The sequence below is a fragment of the Rhinolophus sinicus genome, chromosome 8 (assembly GCF_057876585.1).
Source record: "Rhinolophus sinicus isolate RSI-liver-muscle chromosome 8, RSI-T2T, whole genome shotgun sequence".
In the NCBI taxonomy this organism is placed as follows: domain Eukaryota; kingdom Metazoa; phylum Chordata; class Mammalia; order Chiroptera; family Rhinolophidae; genus Rhinolophus; species Rhinolophus sinicus.
The window spans coordinates 72,315,220-72,333,288 of record NC_142508.1 but is presented as its reverse complement, the minus strand read 5'-3'; the positions used below and the strand labels follow the sequence as shown (position 1 = coordinate 72,333,288).

Genomic DNA, 18,069 nt, shown 5'->3' with positions numbered 1-18,069 from the left:
GTGGGGGGTGGAGGAGTAGCCCTGCATATTGTCTGGGGTCCTATAGGGCCTGGCAGGAAGGTGGCGCTCAGCTGCCACCAGGGGCAAGTCCAGGGCCCCACTCGTGGTTTGGTCAAGGCTGGGAGGAGCCTTCCTTTCCCATCTATGATGGAGGTGACAGCAGCGTTTATGTTGTGATAAGCGTGGGGGGGGGGGCACACCCCCTCGTGGATGTTCAGGACTCGATCCACACTGCAGCCAGCAGTGGGGAGCCAACTACATGTGCCGATGCCCTGCTTCCTGTGACCTGACCGGGGCTCACAAGACCGACTCTTTCAGGCTACATGTGTGTAAAAAGGCTTTTATTTTAATAAGTAAAAATGGCTAAGCTTCCAAAAGTTCTTAAATAGGATTTCAGAGGGAGGACGATGTCAAGAGGCCAGTGAGCAAGGCGAGAGCCTGGTGTCAGGCAGATGGTGGCAGCCGCAGAATCCCGGCCCTCTGGCCTCAGCCATAAATACAGTGCGGCCCGTGGCAGGCAGGGCCGGCCTCTTATGTACACTAATGAACACTATGTACATGCCCCGTGGGGGGGCAGGGCTGCCCCGGGGTGCCCACCAACTGCCCCATTCCCATGGTCCTGTGCCTGCCAGGTCACCCACTGCAGAGGGTGCCCTGCAGGCTGGGAGATCTGGCCAGCCTGGGCGCGGGCCCACCCTCCCCCACTGCTGCCCTCCCTGTGAGGGCCCTCTGAAGGCCTGGGTCTGCCAGGCGGAGCAGGCCACTCCTGCCCTCCATCCCATGCCATTTGTACCCAGAGCCACAGCTGAGACACCATTTCCTTCTGAACATGTTTCTCATGTCTGAGGGGAGGCAGAGAAGAGGAGCCTCCACTCTGGCCTCCATCTTCTGGGCTGCAGCAGGAGTCAGCCAGTGAGGCCTCGGGACCCAGCCCTTGGCACGGCAGGGTCGACGTGTCTATCACACAGGCAACGGCCTCGACTTCCCTGCAGGTGGGGAGAGGTGTTGGTCAGCCTCTGGCTAAGCAGGAGGGAGCCAGGCAGAAGCACACAGACAGCGGGCAGCAGGACAGACCCAGCCCTGAGCAGCAGGCTCCCAGCACAGCTCTGCAACCCAAGGCATGGGCAGGCGGGCACGCGGCAGGCAGGCAGGCCTGAGGCACTGGCCCCACACTCACCTGGAGACTCTGCAGCCCCAGCCTCAGGCTGAAATCAAAGCAACAGGCGTCTCACTGGTGGGCTTGCCTTGGGCCAGGACCCCTCAGGACCCTGCTGCCCCTATCTACCCCTTTGGACTCTAAGGACTTGCCAGGCCCTTCCCTGAGTGGGGCCAAATGGAGGGCTAGAGCCCTGGATTCCAGTTCTACGGCAGGGCTCACACCTCATCTGGGACTTGGGGTGAGCCCTGCCCTTTCCACCCTCCGGAGCTGAGGCCCACAGCTGGCGATGCCAGGCCTGCTCTGGAGGGCGTGTTGCATGAGCCCAGCCATCCCAGCCTAAGAGACTCGTCCTGGTTCTCAAGTCAGGTTCTCAAGTCAGCAGCCCATTAGGAGCCCTGAGGTCTGGGTTCTTCTAAACACTACCCCCTCGCCAAGGGGCCTCTGATTTCCCGTATGTAAAAGGGACCCAGCACTGTCTGCCCCGACTACTTCCCAGGACCAGGGAAGGTTGTGAAACAGGTTCTGAAGAAGTTTTAGAAACTTTTAAAAAAGAAACGTTTTCACCCTCCCACGCTCTAAAGGCTCACCCGAGGGCTGCAGCCTCCTTCGGATGGAGCCTGGGCGGCTAGTGGTCCCAGAGCTGGGGGCCGAATGGGCTCGAGCTGAAGGCTGTGGTGTCTGGCAGGCTGGCTCCCACTGTGGGCAGAGATGACCAGGTGGGCTGGGGCCATGCAGCCCTGGCCCCCCCGCCACCATATTTCCCCCCACTCCCCTTCCAGCCTCCTGAAACTCTCCTCATCTGCAAAACGGGCATGAAGATGATACCCCACTTGTTACTGCGAGTTAAGTGAGAGAATCCATGTAAAGAAGTGAACCAATCACTACTGAGCAGCTCTATGCCAGCCTGCAACCCGTCCACCCCACCCCCCCAACCAGCTGATGACCCCACAGGTCACTCTGAGGCCAAGAAGAAATCCTTGGACTAAAGAGGCTACTGGATTTGGGTTCAAGTTCTAGCTCCAGCACCGCTGGCATCTTCTGCTCCCAGACCCTCCCTCCTGCCCCACCTGGTAACTCCGGCCCAGTGCCGCCAGAGACAGGCACGAGCCATCCCTGTACCTCCAGATGCTCCTGGCTGGACCAGGATGCCAGCTCTGCCCTGCGGGACCCGGGGCCCAGCTCCACAGAGCGGACCCTCTCAGCAAACTTGAGGGAGTAGAGCGTCTCGCTGGTGTTCTTCTCCACGGGGGACACCTAGGGGACACAGGACTCACTCCCCACCCAAGCCAGCCACCCCCACAGAACTGGAGGGGGCAGCATGCTCACCAGAGGGCGCTCACGGCCAGGGGACTCTAGAGGGAATGAAGGAACTTGTGAGGCACATAGGGTGCACGTGGCCAGGTCTGTTGGGAGGCTGGAGGGGTGCACGTCACTAACTTCCCTGCCCACCTGGAGTCCCTGAGAGGGGTCCCTGGTCTGGGTGCTGGCCGAGCCCGTACACACTGAGGACCACCACCTGGCCCACCTGAGACCCTCACCTGTACCACCATGAGGGTCTTGCTGTCCCCACTGAGCGAGTCCTGCAGGAGGTAGGTGAGCTTGGAGTTGCGGAAAGGCACGTGGCCCTGGCGTGAGCGCAGGGCAGCAATAACGTCCCCCAGGGCTGACAGTGACTTGTTGATGTGCTGTGCCTCCCGCAGACGGCTGCCCTCGGCCCCCGACTTGCCCACTCGCTCTGAGCCGGCCAAGTCCACCAGGTTCAGCTTCCCTGTGGGGAGGGCACGGGCAAGTTAAGGCCGCCCCAGTGGGGTGGGTGCCAGGGGTGCTCAGGCCAGGGGGCCCGTCGCCCTCACTCACCGGTGGTGCGGAGGCCAGTGCTGCAGTCCACGCCGCGTACGGTGACAATGAGCAGGGCATGTGAGCGGGAGCTGTGCTCGTTCAGGTTGGTGAACTCCGTGGTGCGGTTGGTGTGGCCGAACTCAAACACCTGGGGGTGGGGGCAGGCACGTGATAGAGGCATAGGGTTTGGAGGAGGTCTTGGAGTACCCCAGTGAGGGGGTGTCACCCTCTGCATTGTGCAGAGGAGGAAACAGGCTCAGAGAGGCACGGAGACATGGCAGAGCCTGCGTCCGCCTGTTGTGACCTACTCCAGAGCAGCTCTGCTCGTGGGCAGGATGTCCCCAGATTTCCCTGCCCCCAGGCCTCCCAACCCCACACCTTGTTGATGTCGTCCACGCTTTGCACCTGGAACTCGGTCAGCCCTGGCACGTACAGCTGCCCGCTGCCATCTGGGCACAGCCGGATCTCCAGTTTCTCCTGGGGCTCCTGCCCCAGCAGGTCCCTGGAGAGGCAGGTGGGACAGTCACGCCCTCCTTCTGCCTCTGCTTGCACTGTACCCGCCCCCCAGCCACAAATGTTCCCTCACACATCACACCTTCAGGAACCTTCCGTGGACCAACGGGCTAAGCCCCGCGTCCTCCTCCAGCTCCTCCCCGGCACTCAGTCCACTGAAGGGCAGAGACCAACCAGTCCCCAAAAGTTCTGTGGTGGTGCTACTGCCCCCACGATGCACTGGCCCCTGTGGGCAGACCCCACCAATCCCCCCACTCTCACTTATCACCACCTGGTATAGCCTGCAGGTAGGGTGAGGACACTTCAAGGGAAAAAGTAGTGCCTCGGTCTGAGGCCTTAGAGAGAGCCCTCCTCCCCCTCCTCCCTCTGCCCACTGGTGGGGGGAAGGGGCCAGGGACCAGCAAACCCTCTGGGCAGAGTACTGATGTATAGCCCCCACCCCTTTCTTCAAGGAGACCCCACTTCCCATCCCACATGGCTCCTGAGGACCACAGAGCTGCCTGGGAGGCCTCTACCCAGGCCAGGGCTGCCCCGCTAAGTGCCTCCCACCTGAGGACCTCGTTGTAGATCTCGGCTACGCTGACGGTGATGGTGTACTCCCAGTCGGATGCCTTCTCCTGCACCTCAGAGAAGAGTAGCTGCAGGGCCCGCTGGTTGATGCCTGGGTTCTCAGGGGTCCCCTGGGGGCAGAAGCAAGGCCCCAGTGAGCTGGGCCTCTCTTGACCATGAGGGTGCCCATGCAGATATTCACAGGTGTCTATGGCCCTCACCCACCTCCAGCTACCCCTCACAAGCCAACCTCCCTGCCCAAAGCTCCCATATGCGTGCTGTTCTCCCCCCAAATGCCCTCTACCAGCTGTAAGCAACTTCCCCCTTTACAACGGCACCACCCTGCCAGGACTTTCCTGAGACTTAAAGCAGAGTATCTGGGTGACAGCCTGGCAGGGGACTATACAAAGAAGCTGCTGAGCGCCAGATGTGTACCTGACCCTTGTGGGCCATCTGGGAGGGGCACTGGGAACCTATGGTTTCCCTGCCACTGCCCATGGGGGGCCCAATGTCAGGGATGTCATGGGCAAGGCTCTGGGTGAGGGAGGGGAGGCACAGGCAGAGCTGGCACGTGCCCCGGGGCCTGATGGGCTGGTTGGCCTTTCTGAAAGGAAATCTCCCCTCTGATGGCACTTCCCACCTGCCTACCACTTCTCAGGACTCCTTGCCAGGACTCAAGTACTGCTACCTGGCAGCCTCCCCAAAGGGCCCTCTTACTCCACTTGCCCAGACACCAGGACACCTGCCCTCCTCCTCTACCCAGGAACCTGACAGCACCCCCTCAAGAGCCCGGGAAATGCTAACAAACCAGACACCCCAAGGGTCAGCCTTTTTACCTACAGTCAAGATTCTTCCTCCCAGCTACACCCGATGGAGAAGGGATGGCCACAAGCAGAGAGATGAAGCTCTGCCCTGGGAGTGGCAGTTAAGAGTGGGGCGCCCCCCGACAGCAGGTCAGTCTCTCCCACTGCCCGAGATCTCCTCAAAGGCTGAGACCTGCCCTCCTTCATCCTGAGAGCCCCAGGGCCCAGCACAGAGCAGTCACACAGCAGGGGCCCAATAAATGCATGTGGGTGAGGCAATGGAAGTCTGTCCTGAGAGACCGTGGCAGTGGTCTTCCCTGGACTCGGACCTTAGGCCAGCATCCTTCTGCTGCCAGTTTGTTACCGGCACGCCTGCCCCTCACCATACCCACTGGGACCATCACAGGCGCACTTGGGCAAGGCGCCCCTTCTTCAGGCCTGGTGACTTGGGGGCTCTGCTGCCAAGGTGGTTATGAAGACCCAGTGAAGCAAAACATACACCACACAGAACCCCGAGACCAATGAGGGCAGTCCCCGTTTACAATACCAAGGGGGCAGTCCTCACTCTCGGAACACCTGCCCCATCCATCCAGCAGGCACCCACCTCCATCGTGTACGTCTTGCCAGCACCCGTCTGGCCATAGGCAAAGATGCAGACGTTGAAACCATCAATACAGGAGGTGATGAGGGCCTGTACCTCCTGGAACACCTGGGGAGGAGACGTGGGATGAAGGGTGTGGGGCTGCCAGGGCTGCTGGGACCAGGGGGCCCCACCAGTTCCAAGTCCAGCTACCTCCCCCGACTGCTCTCTCCTTCAGCAATATTACAACACATGTAATTGTGGACAGCCGGCTCACTGTGGAAGAACTGGTGACTAATAAGTCACTTGCACTAGACATCAATGGCAACCTGGTTCCTGAGAGATGGAAGAGAAGATATGGCAGCGCTTACTGCCGCCAACACTTGAGGAAGGGGCCGCCCATCCCCAGAGCTTAGGACCCACCTCCACCCCGACCCAGATTCTCTTGAATTCAAGGACAGCACAACAAAATGAAGTCAGAAGCCAGCAGGTGCTTGGCATCTCGTCCGCCTGCCTGCCAGTGGACAGAGGATAAGGGCAAAGATAAAGCCAGGCATGGAGACAGTAGGGCACAGGCAAGACAGGACTGGCAGGTTGGCCTTAGTAGAGATGAGAGAACAGCAGATGGTCTCACAGGCTGGAGGGGCCTAACGCAACGCTGCCCAGGATGATGTGAGGGGAGGGGCTATATGGGTGGGCGGGGCTGTGGTGGTGGGCGGGGCCACGTGAGTGGGTGGGGCTGTGCATAGATCTCCTTTCCCACAGAGGCATCTAAGGCTGTCAGTCTTAGCTTCCCACACCACCTTCTCTCCAGAGAGGAAGAAGAGCGACACCCAGCCTTCTCCATCCTGTCACTCCCCCACTCTTACACTTCGTTCTATCCACCCCTTCACCACCTCTCCCTTTGCTGACGAGTATCAATTATACGTCTCCCCTTCTCTCCCCTGCTCTCTGTTCCTTCCCCTGACCCAACAGCCATACTCACGTCCTGTTGTGAGGCCTTCGAGGAGAAGACCTTGTCCAGCTCAAAGGATACAGGCTTTCCTTTGTGCAGCAGGTGGATAATGGAGTCGTCATCAGGATCGAAGGTCACTGCATTGGTCGCCTCAGGTCCTTCCCCATCCTCTTTGGTGACGGGCCGGACACGAGCAATCACCCGAATATTCCCTGGATTGGGGGGCGGGGGGGAGAGAAAAGCATAAGCCAGGTCAAGAGCAGCCTGCCACACCAGTGTCCCCTGGTGTCCTAAGCAGCCCAGGGGCTCAGGAGCCCCTGACTTCTACGCAAGGCCCCCCAGGGCAAGGTGGCCTACGAATTGTTACCAGTCACTCACACTATATTATGAATTCACTTATTGGTACATTTTCTTCCTGAGCAAACCAGCTGAGGGAGTTTTACCTTGAGGACAAGGAGGAAAGGGCAATGTGGGGCTCAGACACTACACCCAGTCTGGTTGAGATACCAAAGTGGACACTCTCTTTACCTCCCCGTAGTTCAGTTTCCTCATCTACACAATGAGGGGTTGGGTCCCAGAATAACAAGGGGCTTGTTATACTGTTGTAAATGGGCACGGTGAATGCCAGGGCAGGAATCAGACGGGCAAACAGGACCAGACGCAGGTGGACAAACTGGTGGCCCACTGAATGGGCACAGGCAATGGGGCAACCTCAGAGGTGTTTGGAGGCACAGATCTGATCACACCCCTCACCCTCGCTTCCAGCCCTTCAGTGGGATCCCCGTGCTCCTGGAATAAAGAGGAAATTCTCCACCACAGCCAGCTTGGGCCCACCTTCCCCCTTCACCTGTCCACTCCACCTCACAGTCCAGGTCTCAGCTCTAGCTTCACCTCCTCTGGGAAGCCCCGACACCCCCTACTGTCAGATACCCAGGGGCTCTCGGAGCTCCTCCCCAGCCCTGGTAACAAGGTCAGTATTGGATTCTCTGGGTGATTAACGACCACTGTCCACTCTGCCAGCTGAAGTCAACACTGTGAGGGCAGGCATGGCATCTGCAGGGCCCATGACCATATCTCAGTGTCTGGAACAGCACCAGGCACAGAACAGGTGGTCCCCAGACTTTTGTGAACACGAGAAATCTCAAACTCGACCAAGCTCTAGGTCAGAACAAGGGGCATTCCAGCCACCCACGACCCAGTGTTCCGATACTTGAGCCGGTGGCCACCCGGGGCCAGGAAGTTGCCTGCTGTGGCCTTGGGACAAGGGCGTCTGCATTGGACAGAGGCAAGTCCCTGACTTCTCTGCACCTCTGCTACCTTATCATCAAAGAGGGAATGACAGCAGCACCTCAGTGACAGGGCATAGCTCCGAGGAGTGGTGCTGGGGGCCGTGGGGAAGGGCCGGATCACCTCAGAGCCAGGCTGAGGACCCCTTACCCCCACCAGCCCAACCAGCAGCCACCTTTCAGCCGCACGAGCTCGTTGTGGCACTTCTTGCGCAGCTGCAGTTCCCGGCGGTACTTGCGCAGCAGCTCCTGGTTGTTGCTGTTGACTTCCTCAATGGCCTGGCCGATCTGGTGGGGGATGGGCAGCACCGTCAGGCTGGGCAAGCTGCATTGACCAACTGCCCAGAGCTCAGTCCTTGATGTACACTGTCACATGTCAAATTCTTCTAGTGACCCCTCTGGGTAGGTTCTGCTACCAGTCCCATTTTACAGAGGAAGAAACTGAGCCCCAGAGAGGCTAAGCCAATAGTTCAACGTTGCCCTGCTAATGTGCAAAGAGCCAGGACTCAGCTTCACTCCACAGCACTCACACTTGATGACATGATTCAGCTGGCCCCAAATCCCAGCTCTGCCCTGAGTAGCTAGGGGACCTGAGGCAATAGGCTCAATGTCTTCAAGCCTCAATTTTCTCATCTGCAAAATGGGGATAAAACCATCTAACTCATGAGCTATAAAAGCTGGTAGGTAAAAATCTCTAAGTTGCATTTCATAGGGGAAAGAAGCAAGATGCAGACCACATGTACATATGGCCCCCGTGTTGGTTAAGAGGACATATGCAACAGTATGTTTTATCACACTCAGAACACCCTGGGGGAGATGTTGGCAGAGAGGCTCTCCTGTGGGGAGCCAGATGGCAGAGAGATGCCTTTTCTTTTCATCTGATGCCCTTCTGCAGGGTTTGAACTTTCTACCATGGCCATGTAGTATTGACATAATTTTGTAAAGGAGAACTATCTTCTAGTCCTAAAATAGATCAGTCTCTCTACCCTGCAGGGCAGTCGTACAGATTCAAGGAGCCAACGGCTATAAAAGGCTCAGCAAGTAGGAGGCACTTAAGAGACATTGGCTGTTCTCACACTGTACAAGCACAGCTTGAAAAATTAAATTAAACCTAACAGATGTAAGAATATATGTAGCACGCTTGAGATATAAGGATATCTGTAACACGTTTTAAAGAGTTATAACAGGGCGACGGGGGGCTCAGTTGGTTAGAGTGTGAGCTCTGGGCAACAGGGCTGCTGGTTCAATTCCCACATGGGCCAGTGAGCTGCGCCTTCCACAACTAGAATGAAGTCAATGAGCTGCCGCTGAGTTCCCAGGTGGCCAGATGGCTCAGTTGGTTGGAGCGTGTGCTCTCAACCACAAGGCTGCCGGTTCGATTCCTGCAAGGGATGGTGGGCTGCGCCCCCTGCAACTAACAATGGCGACTGGACCTGGAGTTGAGCTGCACCGTCCACAACTAAGACTGAAAGGACAACAACTTGACCTGGATGGAGCTGATGAGTCCTGGGAAAAACACACTACTGTTCCCCAATAAAAAGTCCTGGAAATACACACTGTTCCCCAATAAAAGTCCTGTTCCCCTTCCCCAATAAAATCTTAAAAAAAAAAAAAAAAAAAAAAAAAAGTTATAATAAGTCAAATGCCCAAATACCGTGTTTCCCCGAAAATAAGACTGGGTCTTATATTAATTTTTGCTCCAAAAGACACATGTTTTCAGGGGATGTCTTATTTTTTCATGTACAACAATCTACATTTATTCAAATACATTTACGTCATCTTCTTCTGGAACAGTGTCATAACATACTAAATGCGTCCATCTGGCTGACAATCTTAACTGGGGCTTATTTTTGGGGTAGGGCTTATTTTCGGGGAAACACAGTACCTGTCCCTGACAGTCTGTTTTTCTAACAGGGTCTGAGGGTGGCAATGTGTGTGTGTGTGTGTGTGTGTGTGTGTGTGTGTTGAGGGGGAAGCTGTTGTCTGGGGTGCTTTGTCTGCATTTTGGAAGAGAGCCCTGGGTGGATGCTGCGTCTGCCCAGGGCTCCGGGGCCTCTCCCAGCCCCACACCCCACCGCCTGCACTCACCTCGGCCTTGACACTCCTGAGGGCCTCCTGCAGTAGTAGGGGGAAGCTGCGCACCTGCCGCTTGAGCCCATTGTAGTCATTGGTGAGGGTCCGCAGGGCTGGCTGCAGTGTCAGCAGGTTGGTCCGGACGCCTAAGGGGACACGAGGGGTATGAAGCACATAAGGTGACAGGCTTTGGCGTGGGGCAAGCCAGGGCCCAGGAGCCGGCTCACCTGCCAGGTTCTCGTGCACGGCCTTCATCTCCACCTGGGCTCTGGCAAACGCCTCCTCGATGGCCCGGTTCTTGTCCTCTTCCAGGGACTGCATCTCCTCTAGCATCTGCCCGTGCGCCCGCTCCAGCTCCGACTCGTACATGGCGATCTGGCAGCCAAGGCCAGAAGCTCAATACATGAGGCTCAGGCGGGAGTAGGGTGGGTGCCAGAGAGAAGCCCCGCCTCTTACCCCCACAAATGCACCTGAACACACACACGTACAGGAGAGGGGTAGGATGGCCATCTCTCTCCCCCACCGGGCTATGAGCTACTTCCCTGGGTTGCCCCAGCACCAACCTGGGTCCTTGGGCACATAACAGATGCACAAGCCCCAGGAAAGCAAGAAGAGCATTGGTTATGATACTGACTAGAGCACCTTTCCAAGAGCATGTGTGTTGGGCCCTGTATGAAGAGCCTCTTGTGATTCTGTCCCTGAGCCCCGCCGGGAGGTGGGTTCCAAGATCACATCATTTTACAGACAAGGAAAGAGAGACTTGAACAAAACCGGCCCTTGGTCACAGAGCCAGCGGGGAGAGGAGCAACTGGAACCTGGGTCTGTCGGACCCCCAAATGCCAAACACTGCCCTGCACTGAAGGCCCGCCCCCGCTGCGTGCACGTGCTCCCCGGCAGCCACACGCACCCCACACGGCCTGCACACCTGCGCCCGGAGCTGTGCGGTCAACTGGTGGGAGCTCTGCAGCTGCTGTTCCATCTCCTTCAGCACCTGCCTCTGCATGGCCACCTGCTCCTGCAGGTGCTGGTTCCGGGCCTGGGACTCACTGAGGGCCTGCTTGGTCTTAGACGACTCCACCTCCACCGTCTTGATGACGTACTGCCAGACGAGAGAGGGACGGGCACATGGAGGTGTGGGGCACCTTGACCTCACCCTGGGGCCCTGAGCCATGGCTGGCCTGGGGAGGTACAACCCACCAAGAGCCACTGGATAAAACTAGAGAAGCCAGGAGGTCCCACTGTCCAGAATGTTGCAAGGGCCTCCTGGAATCGTCTCATCTTAATGAGCCCACTCTGAGCCTGACTGTGGCCCCAGCCTGGGCACAGAACAGACAAGAGCAAAGATGAGAGCAGAATCTACTGATGCATCACGTCCACACCTGGCACATCCCGAGCACCAGGCACAAGCATTGGTTGTTGGATGCCTACCACATGCCTAGCCCTGGACAGCAAAAAGGGGAAGGGGCCGGTCCGAGTGCAGACCTGGAATGCTGCCTTCAACCACTCACGCCTACTCCACATGCCAACCCTGCCCTGGGAGCCAGAGGCTGAGCACTGAGGCACAGTCCAGGCTCTCATGGGCACGGCACAAGGCTGCCAGCCCGGGGCTCACCCTAACAGGTGGCGACTGGGCCCGCAGGCTGGCGATGGTCTCGTGGCTGTCACGCAGGCGCCGGCTGAGCCGCTCCTCTTCCTGCGCCTTCTCGGCCAGGCAGTCCTTGAGCCGCAGCTCCACTTCGGCCAGCCGGTTGGTCTTCTGCTGCACCTCCAGATTCAGCTCTGACAACATACCTTTGTTCTCCGCCACCTCCAGCTGGAGCTGTGATAGCTTGTCACGGAGCTGGGCGCTCTCCTGCAGACAGGAGACAAGGCCCAGACATGTGTGAAGCAGACAGATGGACAGACCTGCAGGCAGGGGTCCCTGTTAGGAATAGAGCCCCCCACCCCCCAGACCTCCCTGGTCCTGTGCCCACCTGGCTGTGCTCGCAGCCCGTGCAGGGGGCCGCCGGCTTTGCCCGCAGCTCCTGCAGCTCAGCCTCACAGCGCCGCATCTCCTGCCTCAGTTGCTCATTCTCCACCATCAGCAGGTCCCGGTGCTTCTCCAAGTCGGTGCCTCCCTGCAGAGTCACAGCCAAGGGGGGCATGTGGCCAGGGCAGATGGGGAGGAGAGAAGAAAGGGGGCCGGGGCGGAGAGCGTGCAAGGGCAGGGGAGAGAGCGGGAGAGGTGGGGAGAAAGACAGAAGGAGAAAAGGGAAAGAAAGGCGAGTGAGGGAGAGAAGAGCGAAGGGGCTCGAGAGAGAGAAATACAGATGAAGACAGCAGAGAGAAAGAGCAAGAAGGGCGGTGCTCCTTGCGGCACTCCACCCCTTTCGTTCTATTTTCCTGAGTGTGAAAGTAACAAGAAAAGTCACATTTATACAGAGTTCACACTCCTATTTTACGTCAGCAGAGGAGAAGTAACCTCCCTCCCCGTGGTGATCACACGACCTTTGAGGGCCTAGTGACTGGTGACATGTATTTAGGGAGCATTTTCGAGACAGGATGCAGCCCCCGTTTGGACTGGATGGGGTCACACCCCTCGTGTGGAGGGGCCAGTCTGCACAGGGTGAGTCAGCCCCCCTCCACCCCATGTAGGATGCATTATTGGTCTCACCAGCTCTGACCGGAGGCGGCTCACTTCCTGGGCCTGGCTAATGAGCCTCTCCTTCAGGTTTTCCACCTGCCAGCACAAAGCCAGGGGCACGGGTGAGCCTCGCTCCTCGGCTCCAGCCCACACCCAGGCCTCTTGCCCAACCCCCCAGCCCCAGCCCTCCCTCTGTTCAAGCATCAGGCCACACCTGGGACTCCAGGTGAGAGATCCCTGGCCTGGTCCTGACAGCCATCAGCACCCTCTCCCACCACGGGACCCGGCCAGCTTGGGCTCAGTTAAGTCTGGGGGGCAAGTGCAGCAGGTGACCCCTGTGCCACCCTGGGCCCACGCCAGGGACAGCTCAGCCTCACCTGAGGCTGACCCTCAGGATGCCTGCCTTACACAGGCCCCTGCCAAGCTCTGTACCTACTTTTCTGTTTGTAATTTTATATTCTTTTATCTTTTTTAACAGGAAAAAAGGTATACGAATTTATTTAATTTTTAATATTATGAGCGTAAGGGCATCACAGGAAGAAAAAGTGAATACCCTCCCATATTCTTTTTTCTTAAAAGGGCCCCCAAATTGTGCAAACTCCAGGCACTATAAAACCTGTCTATCCTTGCCCAGCCCCTAGAACTTTCCACTTTGAGCCTGCCTTCCGGGAAAGCTATGGCCAGTGAGGCTGTTAGCAAGAGAAGGGGGTGTGCACCCCATCGGCAGGCAAGGGTGACCTGGCCCAGCTGGAGCCTGGGGCAGGGAAACCAGCCCTGAAGGGGCAGCTTTCAGGACGGGACCCTTCCCTGGAGCTGTCCTCCAGCCGGCCACCCTCCCCGCAGGCCCCAGACCCGGGTTCCACATCAAGAATCTCTCCTTGGGAAATAACCCAAAATGCAAACAACGGCTTTGGCACCTGCGTTCATCAGAACATGTTTGGGGTTGTTCTTGCAGAACGTTCTGTGGTGACCACCCGCACCTTGGAAAAGGCACCGTGAGAGTCAGACTCACTCTGCGGAGGTTTAGGAGGTGTGGTTTACACAGCAGGCCATGAAGCACTGGGTCCTTATTACTAAACAATAATGACAAAGGGGCCTATAGGGGCCGGCCAGGTAAGGCAGGTGAGGGGCAGCACAGGACCAGGCACCCAGGATCCACCTGAAGGAGGCAGCCACCATGCGGACTGCAGCCGGGGGTGGGGGGGACACACAGGCCCAGTGTCGCCAAACTTCTAACCTTTCAAGTGAGGCCAGACGTTGGGATTTCCAGGGTGTGTGTGTGTGTGTGTGTAAAATCTCCCCACTTTAATGGGTGAGGTGCCATCAACAGTCAGTGGGCAGGCCGGACTGGAGCTCACTGTCTCCCGGGGCTGCAGAAGGCGGCTGAACCACAAGTTGGGCCTCTGCCTCTCTGGGCACGTCAGGGAAGGAAGTGGGCCATGGGTTCCCCCGCTACCCCCCGACCTCTGAGGTAAAGGCCAGGGACCCCAGCGCAGCTCACTCATGGTTGGGGCGGGCGATTCCAAGACACAAGACCCGGGGAGGGGCTGGGAGGCCCAGCCTGGTTACCCAAAGCCTCCTGGTGGACAAGCAGATAACCTAAGGGCTGTCACCTCTTCCACCAGCACGTTCCCTCTTAGCAATGCAGTGGGCCATGGACCAAGAAGGATGGCAAAGCGTGTGCCACTTCTCTGCACACTGTCAGTACCCCTTCTGTTAAGGGCCTGGTGCGTGGGGTGCTCAGCTCCTCTGGCCCCAGAGGGGAGTAAGGGAAGGTTTGCACACGGCAGCATTCCATTCCTTAGTAGTGAAATGGGGAATCACCCAAATGCCCAACCTTAGGGGAAGGATTAGGGACTTTATGGGACGTGCACACATAGACTATCGGGTAGTCATTAGTTATGTTTAGCAGGAGCCTTAAATGACGTGGGGGTTAGCTTCTCATCACATGAAATCAAGGAGAACTCGGAAAACAAAACTGTGTGCAGTACAAACAAGCAGAGGTCTTTGGACTGTAGAGTTACATTTGACAAATTCTTTATGCTTTTCAGTAATTTTTAAGTGCTAAAGAATGTGTATTCCTCTTGCATTCCCCCAACCCTGAAATAAGTGGGTCTACCTCCTTTTGAAAGGGTGGAGGCCCCGCTCCCACCCCACTTTCCTCCGTCAGAAATCACCCCGCATGGGCCACTTGCACTGAACCAGCACGCGAGTCAGGCTGCGTCCTCTGTACCAGGCTGGGTGTCGTCTGACCTCGCTTGTCCCCGATGCCATTGCCTGAATGGCACTTAGACCCCAGTGCAGTGAAAGTGGGATTTTCCAGTGTTTACTTGGGGGTCAGGACACCCGCCTGCCACCTGCCTGCAGCCCAGGCTCCTGTTTCCCTCTTGCATCACAATCGGAACCCTAGGTGCTCCTTGGCTCTGTCTGGAACTCTGAGGGGCGCCCTAAGGAGGTGGCTACAAAGGGGGGGGGGAGGCTCTAGGTGAGGAGGTTGAGGGGGGGGCTGTGAAAGACCCCTTTTGTCAGAGAGGTCAGACACTCACTCATCTCCTGACTTGTCTAGGGCAGCAGGGGGACACAGTCCAACACGGTGGGGTGGCCAGTCAGGCACAAACCTCTCAGTGGTGTGCGTGTGGTGACTGAGCTCCGGGAGGCCAGATCCATGTGGGGCTGGGAAATAGGAACCCATGCTGCCCAGGAATGGGACCTTTGCCTTCCGCCCAGAAGGGCCTGCTTTGGGAGGGCTTGGGGGAAGGTGCCAAGAGTCCCTCAGGGTCAGGAAACAATGAGCAAAAAAGACAGACAAACGGAGGCATCCAGAGAACCACAGACAGGAGACAGCAGACTGGCTCGGAGCAGTGAGGAGACAGATAACCAGATAATCTTGAACAAGCCTCAGCTTCACCAAGCCCCTCGTTTCCTCATCTGTATAATGATGCTACCTCACTGAGGGGGTCTTAAGAATTAAGTGAGGTTAAATTAGATAACACATGCAAAGTGCTTAGGACAAGGCCTAGCACATATAAGTTCTGTTCCTGGAATGAAAGTCTGTGAAGGCAGGGATATTTGTCTATTGTATTAGGCAATGTACTCCCAGTGTCTGGCACATAGTAGGTGTTGAGTGCCTGGCACATAGTAGGTGTTGAGTAAATACATGCAGAAAGAATGTTGAATGCATCAGGAGCCAGGTAAAGCAGGGTCTACGAGTGAGGCCGCTGGGCAGGTGGTGGGGCAGGGGGGTGGTGGGGGCTCGGCACGCTGAATAATGCTCACTTCTGCCAAAGGTGGGAACTGCTACTAGGTGCCAGGGAGTGGGTGTCATGCAGAATGTCAGTCCCAAGGTGCCACATCTTCCAATATTTTATGACAGAAAGAACGTCCAGATTTTTATGTGAATTTAGATAAGATTTAAATGTTGGCAAACAATTGGATCATTTAAAAAGCAGGCCAATTAAAACTAACAAATTCAGCAAAGTCGTAAGATATAAAAATCAACCCTTAAAAATCAGTTGTGTTTCTATATACTATGAACAATCCACAAAGGAAACGAAGAAAACAACTACGTTTACAGTAGCATCAGAAAGAATGAAATACTTAGGAGTAAACTTATCCAAGGAAGCAAAAGACTTGTATACTGAAAACTACAAAATGTTGCTAGCTAGAAGAAATTAAAGAAGATATAAATAAATGGAAAGACATCCTACGTTCATGGATTGGAAAATTTTACATTAAGATGTCAACACTACCCAAAGCAAGCTACAGATTCAATGCAACCCCTATCAAAATCCTAATGACATTTTTTTCAGAAACAGAAAAATTCATCCTAAAATTCATATGAAATCTTAAAGGGCCCCAAATCGACAACACAACCTGGAAAAAAATTGCAGGTCTGACGTTTCCTGATTTCAAAACTTACTACAAAGCTACAGTAATCAAAATAATGTGGTATTGGCCTAAAGACAGACATATAAGCCAATGGAATAGAATAGATAGCCCAGAAATAAACCCTCATATATATGGTCGAATGACTTTTGACAAGGGTGCCAAGGCCATTCAGTGGCGGAAAGGACAATCTTTCCAACAAATGGTGCTGGGAAAACTGGATATCCACACGCAAAAGAATGAAGTTGGACCCTTACCTAACACCATGTACAAAAATTACCTCAAAGTGGATCAAAGACCTAAATGTAAGAGCTAAATCTATAAAACTCTTAGAAGAAACATAGGGGGAAAGCTTTATACATTGGATTTTGCAATGGTTTCTTGGACATGACACCAAAAGCACAGGCAATAAAAGAAAAAATAAATAAATTAGACTTCATCCAAATAAAACCTTTTGTGCATCAACAGACAATATCAACAGAGTGAAAAGGCAACCGATGGGATGGGTGAAACTATCTTCGAGTTATATATCTGATAAGGGGTTAATATGCAGAATATATAAAGATCCTTCAACTCAAAAACAGCAACAAAAGCCAGATTCAAAATGGGCAGAGAACTTGAACAGACATTTTTCCAAAGAAGATACATGGCCAATAAGCACATGAAAAGATGGTCACTATTCACTAATCACTAGGGAAATGATAATCAAAACCACAATTAGATACCACTTCATACCGTAAGATGGCTATTATAAAATAAAAGAAAAAGAAAATAACAAGTATTGGTGAGGATATGGAAAAACTGGAACCCTTGTGCACTGTTGGTGGGAATGTAAAATGGTACAGCCATCGTGGAAAACAGTATGGTAGATTCCTCAAAAAATTGAAAATAGAACTCCTGTATGATTCAGCAATTCTACGTCTGGGAATATATCCAAAGGAATTGAAAGTAGGGTCTCAAGGTGATAACTGTACACCCATGTTCATAGCAGCATTATTCCCAATAGCTAAAATGTGGAAGCAACCCAAGAGCCCACGGATGAATGAATAAGCAAAATGTGTGTGTGTGTGTGTGTGTGTGTGTGTGTGTGTACACAATGAAATATTATTTTACCTTAAAAAAAGGAAATCCTGCCATTTGCAACAACATGGATGAACCTGGAGGGCATTATGCTAAGTGAAATAAAGCAGTCACTAAAAGACAAATCCTGTATGAAGCTACTTACGTGAAGTTCCCAGAGTAGCTAAATTCAGAGAGACAGTGTGAATATACTTAATGCTACCGAACTGTACCCTTAAAAACCGTTTTAAGATGGTACATTTTATATAATGTGCATTCTACCACCATTTTTTTATACGGTTAAAAACACGACACATTTGAGGGCAGGATCTAGGCTGCCGCCCATCTGTGGCCTCTGAACACAGTTTTTTACGGTTCTATGTTGAGATACAGGGGCAGTAAGGGGCGGGATGCAGTCTGCGCGTCTGTAACACTGGCAGGAGCATGGGAGCGTGGAGGCCATCACTCCAGGGACATCCACAAGAGTGGGACGGCGAGGTACCAGGATGTGACCTGGGGCTATTGTTGCCAACGTGGGGGAGGGTCACCTGCTCTAGCCACAGCCTCCCTTGGTTGCCAGGCCAAGACCAACGGCCTCTGTGGCCTGGGTCAGCTGGGTGCTCAAGGACTGAGGACCTCCGGCCCGAGTGCTCCTCGCAAGGGGCACGGTGGGCTCCAGATTAATATAAACACCTCCACCTGCCACTTACCAATGGGAGGCCTGACAAGACTCCCACAGCCCTCA

General features: G+C 55.1%; 1 protein-coding gene across 12 annotated transcripts in view; it reads right to left on the bottom strand.

Moving 5' to 3' along the window:
- Positions 1-326: 326 nt before the first annotated feature.
- The window catches only part of KIFC3 (kinesin family member C3), a 63,011-nt gene continuing 45,268 nt past the window's right edge, over positions 327-18,069 (bottom strand). For 6 of the 12 annotated variants that reach the window (XM_088800332.1, XM_088800331.1, XM_088800336.1 and 3 more), the window contains 16 exons: positions 12,411-12,476; positions 11,731-11,874; positions 11,370-11,609; positions 10,683-10,856; positions 9,985-10,132; positions 9,773-9,903; positions 7,861-7,972; positions 6,429-6,610; positions 5,468-5,572; positions 4,061-4,191; positions 3,377-3,500; positions 3,017-3,146; positions 2,698-2,927; positions 2,279-2,413; positions 1,747-1,855; positions 826-986 (listed from right to left, as the gene is read on the bottom strand). In XM_088800332.1, the coding sequence (XP_088656458.1) occupies positions 961-986; positions 1,747-1,855; positions 2,279-2,413; positions 2,698-2,927; positions 3,017-3,146; positions 3,377-3,500; positions 4,061-4,191; positions 5,468-5,572; positions 6,429-6,610; positions 7,861-7,972; positions 9,773-9,903; positions 9,985-10,132; positions 10,683-10,856; positions 11,370-11,609; positions 11,731-11,874; positions 12,411-12,476 (2,187 nt within the window). In that variant the 3' untranslated portion in view covers positions 826-960. Of the gene's footprint in view, positions 987-1,177; positions 1,206-1,746; positions 1,856-2,278; positions 2,512-2,697; positions 2,928-3,016; positions 3,147-3,376; positions 3,501-4,060; positions 4,192-5,467; positions 5,573-6,428; positions 6,611-7,860; positions 7,973-9,772; positions 9,904-9,984; positions 10,133-10,682; positions 10,857-11,369; positions 11,610-11,730; positions 11,875-12,410; positions 12,477-18,069 lie in introns of those variants that run through there. The other 6 variants (XM_019754518.3, XM_019754545.3, XM_019754561.3 and 3 more) reach the window with 4 other exon arrangements.